Genomic DNA, 25,737 nt, shown 5'->3' on the forward strand with positions numbered 1-25,737 from the left:
ACACAAGAGTAATACCACAGCAGCTGAGAGGGCTACTTTATGTTGATATGAATGTTGTTATTTTACCTGCAGAAAAAGGAGATGATATCATTATTTTGGACAAGCAGGATTACACTCAAAAGACAGAGCATTCATGGTCTGATTCAGCTTATTGCAGGATCAGTACTGACTCCACAAAAAGTACTGAGAGAAAGACTAACAGTCTCTTGACAAAAAGTTCATTGTCACGGAAGACTTTCAAGGATTTTAACTGTTACTGTGCTGTTCACCCTCAGTTATGTGGCCTTCCTATTGTCCTCAAGGAAGGGGTTCTTCTTTGTCCCATTGTGAGTAACATTTATGCTCCGACGTATCAACCAGTAAAATGCCTTGCTACTCTGTTGAGTCAAATAGTAAGTCTATATTGGTGTGAGCAACTTGTTAAGAACTCAGCAGATTTCTTAAATTGATAAAGGGGAATACGTTTCAGTGACTCTGATATTCTAATAAGTTTTTATGTGATGTCCCTCTTCACTCGTATTCCTCTGTATGATTTGTTATGGTCGATTGATGTTAGGTTTGGTGCTGAATTAACAAACCTATATTGACATGTGTTGACTTCCACTTACTTTTCATCCAATGAATAGTACGAGCACACAGATGGAGTTACGATGGACAGTCTGTTGTCACCTATTATTGCCAATTTTCTTAAGGGAGACTGTAAGGAATATGCCTTGCAGTGGGCAGCTTTGAAACCTGCATGTTTTTCCACATATGTAGATGATACTTTTGTTGTTTGGTCTCATGGCAGCAAGAACCTGAGCTACTTTTCAAAACTCTTGAATTCAATCCATCCAAATATTTGTTTCATGACGGAGCTGGAAAATGATGGCTGTCTTCCGTTCCTTTATGTGTTGGCCATGAGGAAGGTTGATGGTACATTGGGACAAGCCACTTATATGAAACCTACTCATATGGGCTTGTATCTGCAGGCCAATAGTTGTCACGGCCCAGATCAGCATGAAGGGATACTTCGTATCTTGGCTCACAGGACCCATGTCATCTCGAAGCCTGAGAGTTGTCAGCTGAGTTGACCCATCTTGAGGTCACTGTTCATCAGAATGATTATAGCGAGAGAGAGACCAAATGTGCACTGTACTATCGACCAATTATGTACCATCTTGATGCAATTATTTACCAACAGCTGTATGTATTGTAGAAATTTATTTTATTTTATTAACTTCTATGTGCTACCAGTTTCAGCATTATATTGATGCCAAAACTGGTAGCACATAGAAGTTCATAAAATAAAATAAATTTCTACAATACATACGGCTGTTGGAAAATGAGTGCGTCAAGAAGTTCATGCCAGACGTCATCCCACGATCCATAATGGATCAACGAAGAATTACACACCAGGTGAGCGACGATAACACAGAGGTGGTATGGCCTTTTTGTCTTATTCAGGGAGCATTTCTAACAAAATTGGTCAGATTTTATGGAAATATGAGGTGAAATGTGTTTTTCAATCATTATCTAAGAGCATGGTCCTCTTAGGTTCCATAAAGGGTGATCCGTCTGGTGGATTAGTGTCAAGGTCCAGTGTGCTACCAGTCTGTGGATGGGTTTTAAGGCAGTTTTCCATCTTCCTCACTGAAAGCGAGCTGGTTCCCCTTATTCTGTTTCAGTTACACTGTGTCGGCGATTGCTGCGCAAACACTGTCTCCACGTTCGCGTACACCATAATTACTCTACCACGCAAACATTTGGGTTTACACTCGTCTGGTGTGAGATGTTCCCAGGGGGGTTCACTGGGGGCTGAACTGCACTGTCCTCTCCATCGTTTCTAGGTCCCAGTTCAATTCAATACAATACAATATAAGGGTGATCTTGGTTAGTGTTATGTGGTGTCTACTGTATTCCTTACAGTTGTGGCTTGTTGTATATTGGTCAGACTATAAGCGTGGGGAGGACTGGTGTACTAAACATAAGTGACACACATGAGTACAATAGCCGAGCAAATCCGCCACTGTAGAACACTGTCTTTGTACTGGTCCTCCTAAGGAATATAACAACACACAGTTTCTGACATGCACCTCCGGCTATTCAGATAGAGTTATTAAGGAAGCAGTTGAAATTAAGTTAGCAAGTAACATTATAAATAGGTGTGGTGAGTTTTGCTTAAACTCTGCAAAAAAGAGAACAAAGTTAATGTTCCCTCACCCAGCAATTATTAATTTCACTGTTGATAACTTTTGATGTTGGGCATTTTTGGTTTGTGTTATGACGCTAATGTTTACAGCGTGTGAATGTGTTATCTTCCAAAATTTCTTTGCAAACTGAGGTTTTAAATTCCCTTGCACACCTCTTACTTGCAGCAGTTAAGCCTTGAAAATGGCAAAATATCGGTGGTTGTCAATAACATCACACAACTGCATTCCCATGAGTTATTTGGACATTGTATCCATTGGAAAGTCTTGCAATGTTGGTACACCTTCTCAAGATAAGAACCCTAGTTAGAATAGGACTGTAAAATTACTGTATGCATACTGTTAATTTTCAAAGCCTTTTAGTGAACTCTGGACATATATAAAATCCTTTATTAGCTTGTAAAAACCATATTATGTAAAATGCTTGTAACAGAATGATAACAACAGCTTGACACAAAATACCATGCACCACTGCGGTCACCACTGTTTTATAATACATGCTGAAATGTGCAGGTAAACGTTCAAACTCTGGCACAATTGTTGCTCTGATTTCTCTCAGACTTGATGAAATATAAATGAGTAAGGCACCCGACAACAACCATAAAAGCATTCAGTAATCAATCATCACTTCCCACCCACAATTTCAATGGCCATTTGAGCCAGCTTCTGCTTGATGTTGTGTTGCTAAATTGCTGATTTAAACTAGTCACTTGACATGTAGGGGTCTAGACTGATCCCGCCACACCAATACACCACTGGGAGCCTGGCAGTCAACTCCCATTGTGTTGCCACTTTCACTGCTTAAACCATGTGCCAACCAGTCCTCTGTGACCCCTATAATAAGAGATTAGGGTGACTTTTAGCTTTACATGCCTTACAACTTGAGAGGAAACTTGTCAAAAGAGGGAAACACGATTGCACAAACCTAGGACACTTTCAAAAAGTGTGTGCCACGAGGGAATATTTTGAGAGAGAGTAGGTTTTAGGAGCGCCTCTTGTCTGTTTGGATAACATGGTGGAGCAAACTGCAGTTGCTGTACAGATCGGCGAATGATCAGTAATAAGAATTAGCAAGGAAAAGTTTGTGGAAGAAGAATTAGATGAGACATCTAAATTTGCGATGCCTGGGAAAAAGGGATGACTCGAGGGGAAGATCACCAAACTTGACTCTTTTCAAACAGATGCAATTTGTGATGAAATACATGCATATTTTTCAAGGAAAGAGGATCTGACACTTAGAAAGCTATATGCCACCCCTGTAATGGCAGACCTGTTTCAAAACAGTAAATCACCTTTACTATGAGTTGTTACAAAGTCATGATTCCACTGTAAATCGATTTCTTTCAGCAAGTTGTTAATGGAATGTCAACATATAAAAGCTTGGCATTGTCATTTTCTTGGCAAACTAGTAATGACAAATTCTGATGACATTGTTTAGCTTGATAAAACATAGGTGAATGCAGGACACAATTTAAAAAACCAATGGAAAACTAATGCCATTAGCAGTAGTACAGCAGCTCCAATCAGCAGAAGGCAAGAATAATTGCAGTGCATACCAGAAAGTCAAAAAGTTTCATTTCTAATTGCCTGTGGTTATCCAGTTCAAATAAGACCTCCAACTGCCATGAAGAGAAGCAGTAAGGGAAATATTTTTGTGAAATGCTCTGAAGACTGTGTTTTGAAACATAATGAAAAACTCCATAAATGTTATGGATAACAAAGGCCCTTCATCATTCAGTTCTACAAGATAAGGTTCCCAGAAAGGTAAAGAGGTAAAAAGACATTGTTTGCTGGCCGGAGAAATGTAAAATGTAGTTTGACAGTAAGTTGAAAAGTGCAGAATTATTAGAAACTGTGTCACAACAGAAGCCTAAGTATCCAGTTTACCTTGTGGATGAAATGGAAAAAAAAAAAAAAAATAAAGGCACAAAGTGCTCAGACCATTGTCATTTGGCCTGGCTCAAATGCCATATTGGTACAGAAATTTAAAAAGCAATTTGGCTGAAAGAGGCAATTGAAAAAGTGAGACCAGAAGACTCCCAAAAAGTAGTGAATTATGTGAAATGAGTGATATAGCAAGCACTTAATAATGAAGGTATACTACAACAGTGCTGAAGACTTCATTATATTTGTCACTAAGAGTAGGACACTGACTCTAACCCTGAGTCTGAATTAAGCAGCATTTCCTCACTGTCTGACTAGCATATAATGTACTTTAATGAACATCTTACTTCCATTAAATCTTGTGTTTGTGAATTTATTTTGACCAATTCCTCGTTCATATTGTGAGACTAAGGAACGCTGTTCAACTAGCTGCCATCACCTCCTTATGGTAAGTCAGACAGCACTTGGTCTTTCAGGAATCATCAGGGAAAAAAAAAAATGCTGAGAGTTCAGTGGTTTTTTGAGATGATATGAACCCGCCATATGTGTCCTCTTACTTAGGTGTAGGATATTCGAATGGAGGTGCAAACATGGGGTCATGTGGTGCGCTGAGGAGTTACTGAGACATCATTCAACCAACAGTCAATCGTTTCTGAGAGCTTCACAATCACGTGTCTTTTTCCCAGTGCAGCCTAGCAGTGGCCAAGCTGAGCCCATGCTGTGTGGAGGTACAGGAAAGTGCATCAATGCCTGGCAAGGGATCAGTCGGAGCGGTCTCTGGCGTTGTCTAAGGTCAGTGTTGCAGCCTCGTCTTAGGAGGGTACTGACCGACATGTCTCTGGAGTCTGGTGTGGCTGTAGACATCTCTCAGAGCCTCGGTGCTCTCACTGAGTGTAGCTAGGCATAAGCTCAACACTAGAAATCTGTGTGCTGCTGTTGCTGGCTGTCAAGATGGCGTGTCGATGGAAGACCCGACAGCAACACAGAGAACAGCCCAAGAGTTGGTCCCAGCACACAGCTGGTAAGGAAGTACTTGGACTGCCCAGGGTGTGGCACTCACCTTCAGGTAGCTACAGGTGTGACCAACAAAAATGCAGCTCACAAAGTTGAAGTTCCCTCCACAGCCGGAGGGCTGCAGATATGTGGCAGTAAATTCTATGCTGGAAGTGACTGGCAACACTTTGACGTATTCATGGAGTCATCCTGCAGCCAGTAGAGGTGTCCTTCCATTGGTATCAGTGATGCCACACTCTGAGGATGAGTGGAAGGAAGGCAAAGGTTTTATAGCTGTAGATGACATGATGTGCCAACACTGATGACTAAGTGCGCTCCCATTTTCCCAATGTGCTGGTGTTCTTTGTTGGCCTACTGCTTAACTTCAGAGCATTTTTTTAATGCAAAGTTTGCAACCCAAAAGGTGTTCTTGCATCATCCCTTGTATAGTTACTACACATTGAACTGTTGAAAAAAAATGGTTCAAATGGCTCTGAGCACTATGGGACTTAACTTCTGAGGTCATCGGTCCCCTAGAACTTAGAACTACTTAAACCTAACTAACCTAAGGACATCACACACATCCATGCCCAAGGCAGGATTCGAACCTGTGACCGAAGCAGTCGCGCGGATCCAGACTGTAGTGCCTAGAATCGGTCGGCCACCCCAGCCGGCCTTGCCCTGTTGAAAGAATAGGTTTGTGTCTGCTCTGAATTTTTTGTCAAGATGCTGAATCAGGTATTCCTGATGCTCCCTCCCCATCAGTCTGACAATGAACTCCGTGCTTGTTTGTACTTTGCTTCTTTTGAGTGCTGACAATGGTTACACCATTGTTGTGTACTTGACGGGCATGCTCCACTTAGCATTGTCCCAGTCAGTTTCACCAAAATTTTATTTCTCACTTAATTACTATTGTGTTGTGTAACATTCCCCCACTCCTTTACAAAATTTGGCTAGAATTTTTACACTTTACCAACTAATACACATTTTCCATTAATTCACCCTTCCTGGGATATCTCCCTCAAAAATTGAGGGCTAATTTCACAAGTCATACTCTCCTTCAGATATTACACTAATTCCTAGTCATATTTTATGGCTTCTGTCTTTGCCTGCCTGGAGGTTTTTTTAGCCAACTGTTTTAGTACATCATCTGGGACTATGTATTTGAAACAAAAGTTTCCCCTGTGTTTGCTCAAAATACCCAGTCTCAAAACTATTTCTAGTACTACCAGATACAACATATTGGTTGGTAGCTCCACTTACCTCTCTTACATTACAGCTATTCACAGATTGACTAAACATTGCAATGCCTTTCCTTTTCAAAACAAACTTTGTTATGTTCTTGGCACTTTACTGTGCACAATGCATCTTAGTGATGCCATACTCAGTTTAAGTGATTCTTCTTTCACGATAATAGAACCTTGCATTGTTGTCTCACTTGTAGCTGTCTCCTTCTGGTGAAACAATGCCTTGCCAAATTTGACTGTGCTTTAAAGGACAATTATACAGCTTTTCCTCTTACCCTCATTACTTACATCATTGTAAACATTGTCAAATTCACCCTGAACCTCAGACATACATTCCTGAAAGGAATAGTATTTGTCAATTCACTCATTAACCTTACAAGCATTTCCCCCTTGCTACTCTCCTCTCCTCTCTCCTTTGGAGAAGGTGGGAGCATTAGAAATGGTGGTACATCAACATCCTTTGGAAACAAATGTACCTGCACTCCTCCTTTATGCTAAACATTTGTAGCACAACTAACATCATCAACAGCTTTCTGCACATTTTTCCATAGTACCTACATTAATATCACCATCTGCAGTTCCACTGTGCAGGAAATAAAAATCAGTGACACATGTACTTTCATTACCACTGACACAGACTTCGTGACCTCAAAACAACAATCATTATCACCCAGTGGTGTAGATACTACTGCACCTAAATGAATATTACCCACATTGCTATTCATACAGCCCACACTCACGTTGTTTGCCACTGCCACATTTTCAAAACAGTTGGAGCTGATACCCCTATATTACTTTCTTTAACCACATCTGCACACAAGTAGTATCTTCTAATTCCTAATCTTCCCATTCATGAAATTGTCTACCCAGTCATTCAATTCCATCCTACTAACAACCAAAATGTGCACACGTGCCTATCAAAAATTCATGTACCTTATTATTCACTGTACCAAGCAAGCAACAAACTGTCTCTGCACCCAACCTCGCAGTATACTATTTTGTTGGGAATGGCCTCTAATTCCTGTTTAACAAATGCTTCTTTTTACTGCACTTATCCTCCTTTCTACTTTTGCAGTCAAGTGCCTTATGCCCAATCTCACTACATTCAAAGTGCTGTGACTGTCGACACTAGATCTTCACATGGCCACCCCATGCACATCTACAGCATTTGATGTCAGATGAGAAGACACCAATGTCACTCCGTTTCTGAGTCACAATATCCATTTCTTCCAGCTGCGTAGCAATCCTGATACCCGAGATCAATCACCACCCAGCATGACATTGTTTTTGTTGTGGTCTTCAGTCCTGAGACTGGTTTGATGCAGCTCTCCATGCTACTCTATCCTGTGCAAGTTTCTTCATCTCCCAGTACCTATTGCAGCCTACATCCTTCTGAATCTGCTTAGTGTATTCATCTCTTGGTCTCCCTCTACGATTTTTACCCTCCACACTGCCCTCCAGTACCAAATTGGTGATCCCTTGATGCCTCAGAACATGCCCTACCAACCGATCCCTTCTTCTAGTCAAGTTGTGCCACAAACTCCTCTTCTCCCCTATTCTATTCAATACCTCCTCGTTAGTTATGTGATCTACCCATCTAACCTTCAGCATTCTTCTGTAGCACCACATTTCGAAAGCTTCTATTCTCTTCTTGTCTAAAATATTTATCGTCCAAGTTTCACTTCCATACATGGCTACACTCCATACAAATACTTTCAGAAATGACTTCCTGACACTTAAATCTATACTCGATGTTAACAAATTTCTGTTCTTCAGAACACTTTCCTTACCATTGCCAGTCTACATTTTATATCCTCTCTACTTCGACCATCATCAGTTATTTTGCTCCCCAAATAGCAAAACTCCTTTACTACATTAAGTGTCTCATTTCCTAATCTAATTCCCTCAGCATCACCCGACTTAATTCGACTACATTCCATTATACTCGTTTTGCTTTTGTTGATGTTCATGTTATATTCTCCTTTCGAATCACTGTCCATTCCGTTCAACTGCTCTTCCAGGTCCTTTGCTGTCTCTGACAGGATTACTATGTCATCGGCGAAACTCAAAGTTTTTATTTCTTCTCCATGGATTTTAATACCTACTCCGAATTTTTCTTTTGTTTCCTTTACTGCTTGCTCAATATAGAAATTGAATAACATCGGTGAGAGGCTACAACCCTGTGTCACTGCCTTCCCAACCACTGCTTCCCTTTCATGTCCCTCGACTCATAACTGCAATCTTCTTTCTGTACAAATTGTAAATAGCCTTTCGCTCCATGTATTTTACCCCTGCCACCTTCAGAATTTGAAATAGGGTATTCCAGTGAACATTGTCAAAAGCTTTCTCTAAGTCTACAAATGCTAGATATGTAGGTTTGCCTTTCCTTAATCTAGCTTCTAAGGTAAGTCATAGGGTCAGTATTGCCTCACGTGTTCCAACATTTCTACGGAATACAAACTGATCTTCCCCGAGGCCAGCTTCTATCAGTTTTTCCATTCGTCTGTAAAGAATTAGTGTTAGTATTTTGCAGCTGTGACTTATTAAACTGATAGTTCGGTAATTTTCACATCTGTCAACACCTGCTTTCTTTGGGATTGGAATTACTACATTCTTCTTGAAGTCTGAGGGAATTTCGCCTGTTTCATACATCTTACTCACCAGATGGTAGAGTTTTGTTAGGCCTGGCTCTCCCAAGGCTGTCAGTAGTTCTAATGGAATGTTGTCTACACCCAGGGCCTTGTTTTGACTTAGTTCTTTCAGTGCTCTGTCAAACTCTTCACGCAGTATCATATCTCCCATTTCATCTCCATCTACCTCCTCTTCCCTTTCCATAATATTGTCTTCAAGAACATCGTCCCTGTATAGACCCTCTATATACTCCTTCCACCTTTCTGCTTACCCTTCTTTGCTTAGAACTGGGTTTCCATCTGAGCTCTTGATATTCATGCAAGTGGTTCTCTTTTCTCCAAAGGTCTCTTTAATTTTCCTGTAGGCAGTATCTATCTTAACCCTCTTAAGATAAGCCTCTAAATCCTTACATTTGTCCTCTAGCCATCCCTGCTTAGCCATTTTCCACTTCCTGTCAATCTCATTTTTGAGACGTTTGTATTCCTTTTTGCCTGCTTCACTTACTGTATTTTTGTATTTTCTCCTTTCATCAAGTAAATTCACTATCTCTTCTGTTACCCAAGGATTTCTACTAGCCCTCGTCTTTTTACCCACTTGATCCTCTGCTGCCTTCACTACTTCATCCCTCAAAGATACCCATTCTTCTTCTACTGTATTTCTTTCCTCCATTCCTGTCAATTGTTCCCTTATGCTCTCCCTGAAACTCTGTACAACCTCTGGTTTAGTCAGCTTATCCAGGTCCCATCTCCTTAAATTCCCACCTTTTTGCAGTTTCTTCAGTTTCAATCTACAGGTCATAACCAATAGATTGTGGTCCGAATTCACATCTGCCCCTGGAAATGTCTTACAATTTAAAACCTGGTTCCTAAATCTCTGTCTTACCATTATATAATCTATCTGAAACCTTTTAGAATCTCCAGGGTTCTTCCATGTATACAACCTTCTTTCATGATTCTTGAACCAAGTGTTAGATATGATTAAGTTATGCTCTGTGCAAAATTCTACCAGGCGGCTTCCTCTTTCATTTCTTAGCCCCTATCCATATTCACCTACTACGTTTCCTTCTCTTCCTTTTCCTACTGTCGAATTCCAGTCACCCATGACTATTAAATTTTCATCTCCCTTCACTACCTGAATAATTTCTTTTATCTCATCATACATTTCCTCAATTTCTTCATCATCTGCAGAGCTAGTTGGCATATAAACTTGTACTACTGTAGTAGGCGTGGGCTTCATGTCTATCTTGGCCACAACAATGCATTCACTATGCTGTTTGTAGCAGCTTACCCACAATCCTATTTTCCTATTCATTATTAAAGCTACTCCTGCATTACCCCTATTTGATTTTGTATTTATGATCCTGTATTTGCCTGACCAAAATTCTTGTTCCTCCAGCCACCAAACTTCACTAATTCCCACTATATCTAACTTTAACCTATCCATTTCCCTTTTTAAATTTCCTAACCTACCTGCCCGATTAAGGGATCTGACATTTCACGCTTCGATACATAGAACGCCAGTTTTCTTTCTCCCGATGACGACGTCCTCTTGAGTAGTCCCTGCCCAGAGATCCAAATGGGGGACTATTTTACCTCCGGAATATTTTACCCAAGAGGACGCCATCATGATTTAACCATACAGTAAAGCTGCATGCCCTCGGAAAAAATTACGGCTGTAGTTTCCCCTTGCTTTCAGCCGTTCGCAGTACCAAAACAGCATGGCCGTTTTGGTTAGTGTTACAGGGCCAGATCAGTCAATCATCCAGACTGTTGCCCCTGCAACTACTGAAAAGGCTGCTGCCCCTCTTCAGGAACCACACGTTTGTCTGGCCTCTCAACAGATACCCCTCCGTTGTGGTTGCACCTACGGTATGGCTATCTGCATCGTTGAGGCACGCAAGCCTCCCCTCCAACGGCAAGGTCCATGGTTCATGACATACCCACTGAAATACTCCTTATGAATACAATCAAGGCCCTATTTTCTGCTTCTGGCAAGAGGGTTCTATCTGTCTCTGCACTGTGCATTAATTCGTAAGTCTGTGAATTCACCATACTAATTCTGTCAGAGAATGCCACTACTGAGTCATTGTGCCTCTATTTTAATCCCATGAGCTTTTCCCTGAAAAATCTGGCACTATTTTGCTCACAATAGCATTGTGTAAGACCTTCAGTCAGCTGGTCAAATGTCTGTGCTTTACTAAGGGTATCATGGTATGTGACATTCTTTTAGAGTCACCCAGAACCATAACTTAGCTCCAGACAGATACATCGCATTGGACCAAGTCGATAACTTAGATGCTTCCTTCACAATCATCCATAAAGGCTGGTACATCCTCGGATTTTTTCCCAGAAAAGGGCATAATGAGACTAGCTGCTGCAGGAGAAAAGGATGGAATAGGTCAAGTAACCAAAGTCTTGATACCCCCTCCTTGTGCTTGTGTCAGCCCAATTGCTGCAAGTAATGATTCAAGTTTCCTTTGCATTTCTTCACTAGCTTGGCTCTGTTCTGTTTTATCCTGGAGCAGCAGCGCTGCCTGATTTTTCAAAACATCAACGGTTTTGCACAAAGTTACTGAACACATTTCACATCATTGTGAAACCTTCATTTTCAACTACACTTCAGAACAAGTGGGATGCCTTTATACCAACACAATATTAATAAACAAAAATAACTGCATCATCAATCTTTCCTATGTATCACAGCCCAGCAGGATTCAGTGCGCTGCCATGCTTCATGGCCAAAACTTCTAAAGTTTTGTATTTTACTGGCATTGCCCTGGTAAGCGGAAATTCATGCCTTGTTAAATTATAATAGTGGCACCTAGTTGGCCTTAAGTATTCTTCCTTACAGGTACCGAAGAACTGTGATAGGTCTACAGGTTCCTGTGGTCTAAACAATGTTGCTTTCAAGTTCTTCTGCAGATCCTTCTAACTCAACATTGCCCCAAAACTAAATAAAATAGGCCAACAAAAACTGGTAACTCACTGCACCGCATAATGGCAGCTGTCGATGGCTGCTGATATGCAGATGTGGCTCCTCAACAGCGGCGACAGCCGATGTCAACACTTCTGACACCAAATTTGTAGACACCCGCCATATGCAGCCTTCTTTATGGATGTAGGATAGTCGAGTGGAGGTGGGGAGGTGAGGTCCTGTGGTGTGCTGACGCTCTAATGAGACATCATTCAACTGAGTCATTTATTTCTGAGAGTTTTACAATCACTCTGTTTTCTTCCCAGTGCAGCCCAGCAGCAGCCATGCTGAGTCCATGTTGCATGGAGTCACAAGACAGCACATCAGCACCTGGCGAGAAATCTGCTGGTGCACCCCTGGCATTATCCCAGGCCAGTGGCACGGTCTAGTCCTAGGAGGGTATGGTGGCCAGCGCATCTCTGCAACCTGGCGTGACTGTGAGGGCCTGCCGCAGCCTCAGTGTTCTCACTGAATGTAGGCATGCTTAGGATCGGCCCCAGAAATATGCAAGCCCTTTTTTGGTTGTGAAGAGTGTGTGTACACGGAAGACCCAACAGCAACACAGAGGGCAGCCCCAGCGTACAGCCGGTAAGGCAGTACTTGGACTGCCCAGGAATGGTGCATAAGCACCCTGCTCTCAAATTGAACAGTTTGTAGATGGACAGATTGGTTCTTCATTCATGAAAGATCAGCCTGGGCCTCATCCTTGGGTAATCACTGGTGTGTGTGTAGTTTCCTCCACAGCTGGATGGCTGCAGATTCATAGTAGAAGATTCCAAGCTGGCAGCGAGTCGTATTCACCGGTCATCCTCTGAGCATGAGTGGAAGAAAGATGAAGGTTTTATAGCCGTACATGAAAAGATGCCCCCGTACTGGTAACCGAATGTAGCCCCTTTGACAGAACAGCATTGCATCTGCTCTGCACTTGTTGTCAAGGTGCTGACTCAGGTGTTCCTGACACACTCCCTCCCACAGTCGAAGGCAATGAACTTCCTGCTTGTTTGTACTTCAGATCTTCTGACTGTTGACACTGGTTACGCCACTGTTAAGTACTCAACAGGCGTGCTCCAGTTAGCATTGTCCCAGTTGGTCTCAACAAAATTTTATTCATCACTTAATTACTAAAATGCTGTGCAACAACAGCAAAACAGGCTTAGAAGAAAGACGGCTCATGTCACTTTTGCACTATCCAACAGGCACTTATAACCTGTTCATGCAATATAAAAAACTGAATTATTTTGTAAAACTATGATGCGAACATTTTAGGCTAGGCTTTTTTTGTGACTGTTATTGCTATAAAACAAAACAACAAGCTTATTGTTACCAGTCACTGTTTGTTTATATCCTCAATGCATTTCGAAGTTTACATGTGATGTATTACGACAGAGAAAGGAACATGTGACCACTGAAGACACTGCAACAAGTTTCCCCAAAATTGTAACACAACACACACATATGTCAGACAAACATGTGTAAATCCATCTAATAATGGAGGTTTAAACCTTCAAAACATGTTGTGGATATAAATAAACAGTGACTCGTAACAGTAAGTTTGTTGTTTCATTCGAAACTATGATGCCTTGTACAGTTGACTCCTGTGTTCTACCTCTTTTGATGTCAGTTAACTGTCTTCCCACGTTAAGTTGATAATATTTGTTTCCCTGATGATTTAAGATTGAAACAAGCCTACGATAGCAAAAAAAAATTAATGTTACTGATATGGCAGTTTTTTTCTGTGTTATTCATTATTGTAATGAATCACACAGGTACAGTTGGTCCAAGTATTTAATGTGAAATGAACTATTAACTGATCACAGGCAGAGGCCAACAAGAAGATACTACCACAAAATTCTTATTTAAATTACAATCTTGTGACTAACAATATGGGTTTTTGTGGCAATTAACAAATCTGCTCCATGTCTGCAGCAATACCTAGATACAACAATGATGACATAGCCAACAATAATGAATGTTGTTGTTGTTGTGGTCTTCAGTCCTGAGACTGGTTTGATGCAGCTCTCCATGCTACTCTATCCTGTGCAAGTTTCTTCATCTCCCAGTACCTACTGCAGCCTACATCCTTCTGAATCTGCTTAGTGTATTCATCTCTTGGTCTCCCTCTACGATTTTTACCCTCCACGCTGCCCTCCAATACTAAATTGGTGATCCCTTGATGCCTTAGAACATGCCCTACCAACCGATCCCTTCTTCTAGTCAAGTTGTGCCACAAACTCCTCTTCTCCCCAATTCTATTCAGTACCTCCTCGTTAGTTATGTGATCTACCCATCTAATTTTCAGCATTCTTCTGTAGCACCACATTTCGAAAGCTTCTATTCTCTTCTTGTCTAAACTATTTATCGTCCATGCTTCACTTCCATACATGGCTACACTCCATACAAATACTTTCAGAAACGACTTCCTGACACTTAAATCTATACTCGATGTTCACAAATTTCTCTTCTTCAGAAACACTTTCCTTGCCATTGCCAGTCTACATTTTATATCCTCTCTACTTCGACCATCATCAGTTATTTTGCTCCCCAAATAGCAAAACTCCTTTACTACATTAAGTGTCTCATTTCCTAATCTAATTCCCTCAGCATCACCCGACTTAATTCGACTACATTCCATTATACTCGTTTTGCTTTTGTTGATGTTCATGTTATATTCTCCTTTCGAATCACTGTCCATTCCGTTCAACTGCTCTTCCAGGTCCTTTGCTGTCTCTGACAGGATTACTATGTCATTGGCGAAACTCAAAGTTTTTATTTCTTCTCCATGGATTTTAATACCTACTCCGAACTTTTCTTTTGTTTCCTTTACTGCTTGCTCAATATACAGATTGAATAGCATCGGGGAGAGGCTACAACCCTGTCTCACTCCCTTCCTAACCATTGCTTCCCTTTCATGTCCCTCGACTCTTATAACTGCCATCTGGTTTCTGTACAAATTGTAAATAGCCTTTCGCTCCATGTATTTTACCCCTGCCACCTCCAGAATTCAAAAGAGAGTATTCCAGTCAACATTATCAAACGCTTTCTCTAAGTCTACAAATGCTAGAAATGTAGGTTTGCCTTTCCTTAATCTAGCTTCTAAGATAAGTCGTAGGGTCAGTATTGCCTCACGTGTTCCAACATTTCTAAGGCATACAAACTGATCTTCCCCGAGGCCAGCTTCTACCAGTTTTCCCATTCGTCTGTAAAGAATTAGTGTTAGTATTTTGCAGCTGTGACTTATTAAACTGATAGTTCGGTAATTTTCACATCTGTCAACACCTGCTTTCTTTGGGATTGGAATTACTACATTCTTCTTGAAGTCTGAGGGAATTTCGCCTGTCTCATACATCTTACTCACCAGATGGTAGAGTTTTGTTAGGCCTGGCTCCCCCAAGGCTGTCAGTAGTTCTAATGGAATGTTGTCTACTCCCGGGACCTTGTTTCGACTTAGGTCTTTCAGTGCTCTGTCAATCTCTTCACGCAGTATCATATCTCCCATTTCATCTTCATCTACCTCCTCTTCCCTTTCCATAATATTGTCTTCAAGAACATCGTCCCTGTATAGACCCTCTATATACTCCTTCCACCTTTCTGCTTTCCCTTCTTTGCTTAGAACTGAGCTCTTGATATTCATGCAAGTGGTTCCCTTTTCTCCAAAGGTCTCTTTAATTTTCCTGTAGGCAGTATCTATCTTACCCCTCTTGAGATAAGCCTCTACATCCTTACATTTGTCCTCTAGCCATCCCTGCTCAGCCATTTTGCACTTCCTGTCGATCTCATTTTTGAGACGTTTGTATTCCTTTTTGCCTGCTTCACTTACTGCATTTTTGTATTTTCTCCTTTCATCAAGTAAATTCACTATCTCTTCTGTTAACCAAGGATTTCTACTAGCCCTCATCTTTTTACCCACTTGATCCTCTGCTGCCTTCACTACTTCATCCCTCAAAGATACCCATTCTTCTTCTACTGTTTTTCTTTCCCCCGTTCCTGTCAATTGTTCCCTTATGCTCTCCCTGAAACTCTGTACAACCTCTGGTTTAGTCAGCTTATCCAGGTCCCATCTCCTTAAATTCCCACCTTTTTGCAGTTTCTTCAGTTTCAATCTACAGGTCATAACCAATAGATTGTGGTCCGAATTCACATCTGCCCCTGGAAATGTCTTACAATTTAAAACCTGGTTCCTAAATCTCTGTCTTACCATTATATAATCTATCTGAAACCTTTTAGAATCTCCAGGGTTCTTCCATGTATACAACCTTCTTTCATGATTCTTGAACCAAGTGTTAGATATGATTAAGTTATGCTCTGTGCAAAATTCTACCAGGCGGCTTCCTCTTTCATTTCTTAGCCCCTATCCATATTCACCTACTACGTTTCCTTCTCTTCCTTTTCCTACTGTCGAATTCCAGTCACCCATGACTATTAAATTTTCGTCTCCCTTCACTACCTGAATAATTTCTTTTATCTCATCATACATTTCATCAATTTCTTCATCATCTGCAGTGCTAGTTGGCATATAAACTTGTACTACTGTAGTAGGCATGGGCTTCGTGTCTATCTTTGCCACAACAAATCGTTCACTATGCTGTTTGTAGTAGCTTACCCGCACTCCTATTTTCCTATTCATTATTAAAGCTACTCCTGCATTACCCCTATTTGATTTTGTATTTATGATCCTGTATTTGCCTGACCAAAGTCTTGTTCCTCCTGCATTCAATAATGAATATAAGTAGTATTTTTAGTGGTCTTTTCAATGAGATACGCAAAAAATAATTTTTTTTACAGCTCAGTTTATTGTAATGTCTGGAGAACATGTTAACTGCAACTAATTCATAATAGGCGTGAATGATTGCACTCATATACCAGTTATTGTAAAAACAGATTTGTGTCACAAAGCATTGTGGTCACTGCATTTCTTTGAATCACCACTGTAAATGCAGAAGCAAAATGGAAAAGAAAACCTTTTAGTAATATGTGAGCTGATGAACTTAACTAGGTGATCTTCCTTACCTCACCATACAGGTCTGCATCAGATGACATGTCAGTGACCAGCTTGTAAATCCAGTCTCCAAGTTAATAATTTTGATACTACGGTCCTTAGAGGTAGAAATTAACAGGTTGTGTCTCACATCCCATTTTGTATTCTGGATGAACAAGTTACCTGCAGAACTTTCAGTAGTTAAGAATACAAAGATTAATACAACATGCATAAATACTAAAATCGAACAAAAGTTAGAGACAAAGAGGCAGATACCAACTATAGAATGTTCTAGAAGTTAGCAATCTCTAAATTTTGAACTTACGGAAGAGGTGAAAAATCCAACAAGATTCAGTGTCTAGTTTCCAGAACCATTCAAGCAATCTCTTACCCCAGAAGAAAGAAATGATAGAAAACTGGAAAAGAAACAATGTAAAGGTGTTGGAGAGGAGATAAAACCCAAAAAATCCACTAATGTGTACGGACCGAAGCAAAGGAGAAACCCACAAACCACAAGTGACAGAGAGAGAGAGAGAGAGAGAGAGAGAGAGAGAGAGAGAGAGAGAGAGAGACTGCAGTAAAGGATGTCACCATATCAGCCATGATTCAAATTCCAGAATGTTACTATTGAGCTTCAGGTAACCCACAGGTCATAGATGAAAACTAACATAAAAAAGAATTAATGTGTGTTGAGGGGAATGAAAGATGCAGGAAGACAAAAGAATAGTGAAAAGCTTACAAAGAATGCAGGTGACATGAGAAGAAAAAGCTTTGCTAAAAGATACCAATAATCCAAAAGGAAGATGCAAGCACGCCATAAGACTGAATGAGGATGGAAAACAAAAGAAAGAAAACTATGTGACATTCAAATAAGAAGAAGGGGGAAAACATAATTAGAGATCTAGTTAATGCACAAGATGAGGAGCATGCCGTGGAGCTGTTTATCATCCATGAAATGGAGATCCATATGACTTAGTGATGAAACAAAATCATAGGTCCTCATTATTATTTCCAAGGAATGTTCAGGTGCAAGATATTGCAAGTACAAACACTTGTCTTCATTCATTTTAACCGAGACTTGATGGCAGTCAAATCAGTATGGAACACTAGTCAAACCATGCACAGTTGTTAACTGATAACAAACACGTACACACTCTCAGTCTTGGCTACATAAATTTTGTCACTGGAGGGAAAGTTATACCATCAGGACCTTGGTTACGACTTCGTTTAGATGGGGGCAATTCAGCTTGATAAAAACCATGCAGTGTGTTTAAGAATGTCATAGTACTTGACTGACAAATACTTAAATACTTAACACATGTCAATCTTAGGGTCTTTGGATGGATATTGGGGATGACTGATTTTAAAGTATTCATTCAGCAAGTTCTTTCTTTGGCACATCAGATCATTAATTATTGATTGTTAGCTACGGTAAGAGAGGTAGCATACTGGTTTATCACACTGGACTCTCTCATTCATGAGGAATGGTGTTCAAATCCTCACACAGAAACCCCCCCCCCTCCCCCCCTCCTCACAGCAGAAAAAAAGCTCTTAAAGTGATGTTAGATTATAGCCCTTGAAGAAGGTGAAGACATTTTCCTGTTCCAGTCATGGCTAATATGAACTTGTGTCATGTCTCTATGATCTCATTTACAATGGCTCATTCCTTTCACTTATCAATAGTGTAGTATGGAAAATGAATACTTTTCTTGCAGAGATTTGTGACAAGTTATAATTTCATGCCAGACCAAGACTTGACTATAGTCTGGCAGGGAATTTTAACTTGTCATGAGTATTCATCACAATGGATACCGTTCTAAATATTAAACAAACAAAGGACTGTGAAACTGTAATAGATTTGTAATAAATACTGCTGCATGTACTTATGTAAAAACATGTTAGCTTCGAGCACTACAAGTTTTTATCACATCACCTCATGGCATTGATCATCATATCATACTATGACTTGTCCAACATTGTAATGAACCTTTTTCATACATCACCATGTGCATGCCTTATTTTTCTCATGTTTCACTACATAATAATATGGCATGGTACGAGCAAAACTCACAATTTTGTCTCCAAGTAAACTCAAAATGGTAATTTCTGTGATATGACTATACATAAGATCCATAATCCGTAACACTCCTGATAATAGGATCTATATCAGATGAAATACATCTGCCCACTACAAAGTTCAAAGGTGTACTGGAGGAGTGGTGGGGTGAGTGGAGGAATGTAATACAATTTATTGGAGCAAAGCATGTGTATCATTATAAATGCAATTTTATCTTTATAAAAAGATGTGGAAAGAAACTTGGCTAATTCTTCTTTACAAATTTACCCATAAATACTAATATTTTTATTCCAACAATATGAAAAGATTTGGTTGCTACTCACCACATGAGGAAGTGTTGAGTCACAGAGAGGCGAAATGAAAAAGACTGTTAAACATTTAAGCTTTTGGGCAAATACGTCCTCTTTCCAAAACAGAAATCACATGGACATTCACATGAAAACAACTCTCTCTCTCTCTCTCTCTCTCTCTCTCTCTCTCTCTCTCTCTCTCTCTCACACACACACACACACACACACACACACACACACACACACGGGCGCGACCACTGTCTCCGGGCACAGGGAACCCATTCTGTCCAAAAGCTTAAATGTTTAGCAGTCTTCTTCATTGTGCCTGTACATGAGTCAATGCTTCCTCTATGTGGCAAGTAGCAATCTATCCTCTTTATACAGTTGTTATTCCATCCTGCACTGTCCACTGATTAATATTTCATTCCACCTAGATCTAGCATTGTTCTTTGCATGTAGCATGGCGCTCATCCTCAAATTGTAAAACTATTGTGACATGGGATACGAGGATTAAAGTATTTGAACTGTTTGATTATTAGGGAGACAAACTCTTGAGAAATTAAGTTTTTATCTTCTGTTGTATGCTATTTCTGAAGTGATGATTATCTCTGCTTATGCTAGGCACTTCAAAGCACTGGGCTGAAAATATTACAAAAGCAACCTAAAAATCAAAAGTCTCAAAACAAATTAATTGTCTTAAGGCTATTTCCACATTTACCTCACATGTGAGGGCCTATGGGAGTAGCTGGTGACAAAGAAATGTTGAAACCATAAGCATAAACTATTCTGTGAACATACACAAACACATACAACCATAACGTAATGAGTGTTTACAAAATTATAATCAGTGAACCAACCTTTTGGATTATATATCATAAGTCCCAAATCTGTAACAGCACGTGCATGATGGAATACTCCTCCCAAAAAGCCACTGAATCGACTCCAAAATTTGATGCTGCCATCCTTATGCCCAGTTACAATACAAGAACCTGAGGCCTTCACACTCGTGACCCACTCAAGTCTCTCCTCGGATGAGAAAACAGATCTTACAGTGCAAGGTGTCTTTCTCTTCCTCATCCACCTGCGCCATGCTTTATAAACACAATGCCAGTTAGTCTCTGTACCACAGTGGGACCATCCTGGGTATAAATTACTTGTGATTTCTTCAAGAACCTCATTTGGTATTTCTTTTTCACAGCATTTCTGCCAAATACTGGTCCTCTGTACAAAAATAATTAATCAGCAGGATAAACTAAAAATAAAAAGTAATTTGAGGAAATGCAACGACTCACCTACAGATGAATTATGAGCGGTGCATAAACAGATGTAAAAGATGAGAAAATCACATTAGTTTAAGATATTTTTATATTATTTTTGTGACTCCTCCCTAACACCCCGCTCCCTCAACCCACCCACCCATTTACACAAGCACGCGCACGTGCACGCACACGCACACACACACACACACACACACACACAATTTGCATTTAAAAATTGTTAGATGCAGTCCAGTAAGGTTTCTGCTTGGACGGAGTAATAGTGTAAAAAGTGTGTTGAAGTTAGGAGCCTATGGAACCAGGAAAATCGAAGATCCTTGTGAGACTGGATTTTAACTAGGGCAAAAGTGTGTTTTCTGACCAGGCAGAGGTATAATGACAAGTGTATACACTGGAATTGGTTGGAGAAAAAAATGTCACGAGGCAGGGATTAAAAATGAAAGTAGCCATAAAGAAAGTAACTTTCCAAAAGAGAAGAGCATTGTGTTAATAAGCAGAGAAGGGCTTCAGATGGATAATGAGGTGGATAGAGTAGTGTAAAATGTGTTCACTGTAAAAGAGGAGGAAATGTTTGTATTCGAAAATACACTACCTCGAAGCTGCGTATGCAATAGTAATTAAATATGTGCAACTGAAAAGTTGGAGACTGCAGTGACAACTATGGCTGTGTTACATACACATTGTGCACCCACAGGAGTAAAGAATGCTATGGTTGTGTTGTTTAATTCTTCAGCATGATTATGTGATCTTTGAAATGTGTCACCAGTCATTTATCTGCAGGTAGTGGTTTCATTCCCTCAGGATTTATCTGCTGTTTTAATTGCAAAAATCCTGACATAGAAGAAACACTATGAATATCTCTTACACAACAGAAAAGTGAGGTGGATGAATATAATAATAATAATAAATAATAATAATAACAACAATAGTAACATATATGTGCCTGAAACAGAAACTGGTTTATAGCACTTTTATAAGAAAGTCTAACAAGCTACATAGATGATAATTGGCTAAGTGGCAATCAATCACTATTTACTTAAAAATTTCCCTTATAAAATTTGTGTACAATTGTTTCAATGAAAGGATTTTGTGTAATTTCAAACACAGGAACAAAATCCTTTGACACAAACATACTGTTTACAAAGCAGTGGCAGGGGAACACACACACACACAAAAGGATTTAACTCTTACAAGCTTTCACAGCCAGTGGCTTCTGGCAGAAGAGTTGAAGGGGAAGGTAGAGGGATGAAAGAAAAAGACTGGAGAGGTTTAGGGAAAGAGCTAAAGTTCAGAAAAGCCACCCAGAACCCCGGGTCAAGGGGGACTAACATTTGCGATGAGAAGGAAAGACTGATTGTTCAGAACTGCACTGGATGAGATTTGAAAACCTGAGAGCTTACAGGTGGAAGACAGGGTAATATGCAAAACAGAGATTAGTACTAAAACATCATGCATTGTATGTAACAGAGGTGGGAGGGGGGACGGTGAAAAATAAACAAGTATCACAAAATGAAAGATGCAGAAAACTAAAAGAGAGAGAAGAAAGAAGTAGTTACTGTGAATAAATGATGAGACACAAGGAATTAACGTAAATTAAGGCCAGGTGGGTGGCGAGAACAAAGGACATGTTGTAGTGCTAGTTCCTGCCTGTGGAATTCTGAGAAACTGGTTTCTGTGGAAAGAATCCAGATGGTGCAAGTAGTGAAACAGGCACTGAGGTCACGATTGTCATGTTGTACAGGATGCTCTGCAACAGGATATTGTGTGTTGCCTGTATAGATCCTCTACCTATGCCCATTCATCCTGACTGATAACTGGGTGGTAATCATGCTGATGTAAAAGGCCAAACAGTGTTTACATAACAGCTGGTATATGGCATGTGTTGTGTCACAGGTGGCTCTCCATTTGATAGTATATGTTTTACCAGTTACAGGGCTGGAATAGGTGTTGGAAGGAAGGTGCATAGGGAAAGTCTTGCACTGGGGATGGTCATAGGGGTAGGGAGATGAGAGCAGAAGGAGCATAGTGTCTGAAAAGGATAATGCAGAGATCTGGGTGTGGTGGGCAAAATCTCAGACAGAATGGATCTCAGTTCAGGGCATGATTTTTAGGAAGTCATGGCCTTGTCTAAGCAGCTGATTGATACATTCGAGACCAGGATAATACTGGGTGACTAGTGGTGCGCTCTGAAGTTGTTTTTTGGAGGGACTGCTCTGAAGTTGTTTTTTGGAGGGATCAGCAGTACCAGGATTGGATGTGATGGCCTGGAAATTTGATTTAGAACTAGGCTGTTGGGATAATTACATCCAGTGAAGGTTGAAGTGAGAGTTGTGGTGTACTGCTGTATAGTGTCTGCATCCGAACAAATATGTTTGCCTTGAATGCAAATGCTGTATGAGAGGAGACATTTGACATGGAAAGGATGGCAACTGTAGTATGTTTGATGTAGACAGAAGTGTGCAACTGGCCTTCAGTGAGGATGTGGTCAACATCAAGGACAGTGGCATGGGATTTGGAATAGGATCATGTGAACTTCAGCTGGGAAAAGTTATTTAGAGATTCCAGGAATTTTAACAGGTCAGCCTCACCATTAGTCCATATGGCGAAAATGTTATGAATGTATCTAACCAAAACCAAGGGCTGAATGCTTATGGTTCCCAGGAAAGCCCCTCCAAGCAACCCATGAAAAGGTTGGCACAGGAAGGAGCCATCCTGGTTCCCCTGGCCGTACCCCTGATCTGTTTGTATTTCTGCCTCTCAAAGGTGAAGTAATTGTTGGTAAGTACGAAGTTGATTAAGGCGAGCAAGAAGGATGTCATAGGCTTGGAATCAGGTGGGAATTGACTGAGGAAATGTTCAGCAGCAGACAGACCATGTATGTGGGGGATGTTGGTATAGAGGGAGATGGTGGCAAGCATGGCTTTCAGATGATATAGGAAATGGTTGGTATCTTTAATATAGGAGGTAAGTCTTTATACTATGGGTTGCAGGTTTTGAGCAACTAAGGTTCGGTGGGTTCTTTGAAGCCAGCAACCACAGGACAGCCTGGATGATTGAGTTTATGGATCTTAGGAAGAAAGTAAAAGGTGGGGGTGCATAATTTGGGTGGGGTAAGAAGTTCTGTGGACTGAGGCGTAAGTATTTGTGAGGGGCCTGAGGTTTTTAGGATGGACTGCAGGTCAGTTTGAATCACAGGGATGGGATCTTAATGACAGATGCTGCATGTAGAGGTGTCAGACGGCTGGTGTAGACCTTCACTGTTGACCAAGTATCGCAGTGGTAGATCCTTTGTCTGCTGGGACAATAATTGTGGAGTTCTCAGCTTTTAGGGAATGCAAAGCCTGAAGTTCTGCTGAGGAGAGGTTAGGGTCACGTTGTAGGGACCTGAGGAAGGATGTGAAGCAATGCTGGATGTTAGGAATTCTTGGAAGGCCTGTAAAAGTTGATTCTGAGGTAGTGGGTGTGGGTCAATTGGGATCATGGTCGAAACTGTTCAAGGCAGGGTTCAATGTCAGACTTGCTATTGGAAAGGTTTTGGGGTTGGGTTGCAAAGTGATGTTTCCAGTGGACATTACGTGCAAAGGAAAGTATGCCCTTTACCAAAGCAGCATGGTTAAATGCAGATTTATTTACTCAATTCTTATTTACACAAGTCTCTTGTAGACACAAATCTTGAAAAAAATAAATAAATAGATACTATCTGGAATAACTGTAGATACAAAATACAGTGCACAATGTGAACTCAGTGCACCATGACGATGCTGACTGCTGCAAGTTAGTCATCACATAATGAAAATGACAACAAAAACTAGTGGTAAATAAAAGATAAGCTGTAAATGAAAAGAAAGAAAACAATCACATATACAATATGCACTGACGTAACAAGTCATGGGGTACCTCCTTTTTACTGGCTTACTGCAGCAACTCAATGTTGCACGGACTCAGCAAGTTGTTGGAAGCCCCTGCAGAAATACTGAACCACACTGCCTCTGCAGCCATCCATAATTGCGAAAGTGTTTCTGGTGCAGGATTTTGAGAATGAAATGATCTCTTGATTATGATCCACAAACATTTGATGGGATTGATGTTGGACGATCTGGGTGGCCATATCATTTTCTTGAATTGATAAGAATGTTCTTAAAACCAATCACGAACAATTGTGGCCCTGTGTCATGGCACATTGTCATCCTTAAAAATTTCATTGTTCTTTGGGAATATGAAGTCCACGAATGGCTGCAAATGGTCTCCAAGTAGCTGAATGTAACTTTTTCCCATCAATGATAGTTCAGTTGGACCAGACGACCAGTTGATTTCGTGTAAACGCGGCCCACTCCATTATGGAGCCACCACTAGCTTGCTCAATGCCTTGTTGACAACCTGATTCCATGGTTTTGTGCGCTCTTCATCACACTCGAACCCTACCATCAGATCTTACTGGCCGAAACCAGGACTCATTTGACCAGATCACAGTTTTCCAGTCATCTAGTGTTTAAGTGATATGGCCACAAGCCCAGGTGTGCACTGCAGGCAATGTCATGCTGTTAGCAAAGGCACTCGCATCTGTTGTCTGCAGCATTAGCCCATTATCGCCAAATTGTGCCGCACTGACCACATGGATATGTATGTCGTACGTCCCACATTGATTCCATACAGTGCTGCTCGTCTTTCAGCACGGTATGCGGACACTGCTGCTCTCAGTTGTTAAGTGAAGGCGGTCACCCACTGTGCTGTCTGTGGTGAGAGTTAACACCAGAAATTTGGTGTCCTTGACACACTCTTGACACTGTCGATCTCGAGCTATTGAATTCTCTAATTATTTCCAAAATGGAACGCCCCATGCATCTAGCTCCAACTACCATTCTGCATTCAAGGTCTGTTAAATCCCATCATGCAGCCATGATCGTGACAGAAACCTTTTCACGTGAATCACCTGAGTACAAATGGCAGCTCTGCCAATGCCCTCCCATTTTATACTTTGTGTACACTCTACTACTGTCATCCGTATATGTGCACATCACTATCCCATGACTTTTGTCAACTCAATGTACAATTTATTGACAATAATATGGAAAGGATAGATTGCTACTCACAGAAAAAAGAAAAAAAGAGAGAGAGAAATAAAAATAAATATGTGCTAAACAAGTAAGCTTCTGGCCAAGAGGCCCTATTCTGAAGTACACACATGACTGTGCATGATGGAA

General features: G+C 40.6%; 1 protein-coding gene across 2 annotated transcripts in view; it reads right to left on the reverse strand.

The window, feature by feature from the left end:
• LOC124804911 overlaps positions 1–25,737 on the reverse strand; it is a 90,082-nt gene that overhangs the window by 40,673 nt on the left and 23,672 nt on the right. For both annotated transcript variants that reach the window (XR_007017380.1, XM_047265290.1), the window contains exons 2-3: positions 20,117–20,480; positions 16,925–17,075 (exon numbers count right to left, since the gene is read on the reverse strand). Coding sequence is in view for 1 of the 2 variants with exons in the window: in XM_047265290.1 (XP_047121246.1) it covers positions 16,925–17,075; positions 20,117–20,480 (515 nt within the window). In the remaining variant the exon portion in view is untranslated. The remainder of the gene's footprint in view (positions 1–16,924; positions 17,076–20,116; positions 20,481–25,737) is intronic.

This window comes from Schistocerca piceifrons, chromosome 7 (genome assembly GCF_021461385.2).
Source record: "Schistocerca piceifrons isolate TAMUIC-IGC-003096 chromosome 7, iqSchPice1.1, whole genome shotgun sequence".
NCBI lineage: Eukaryota > Metazoa > Arthropoda > Insecta > Orthoptera > Acrididae > Schistocerca > Schistocerca piceifrons.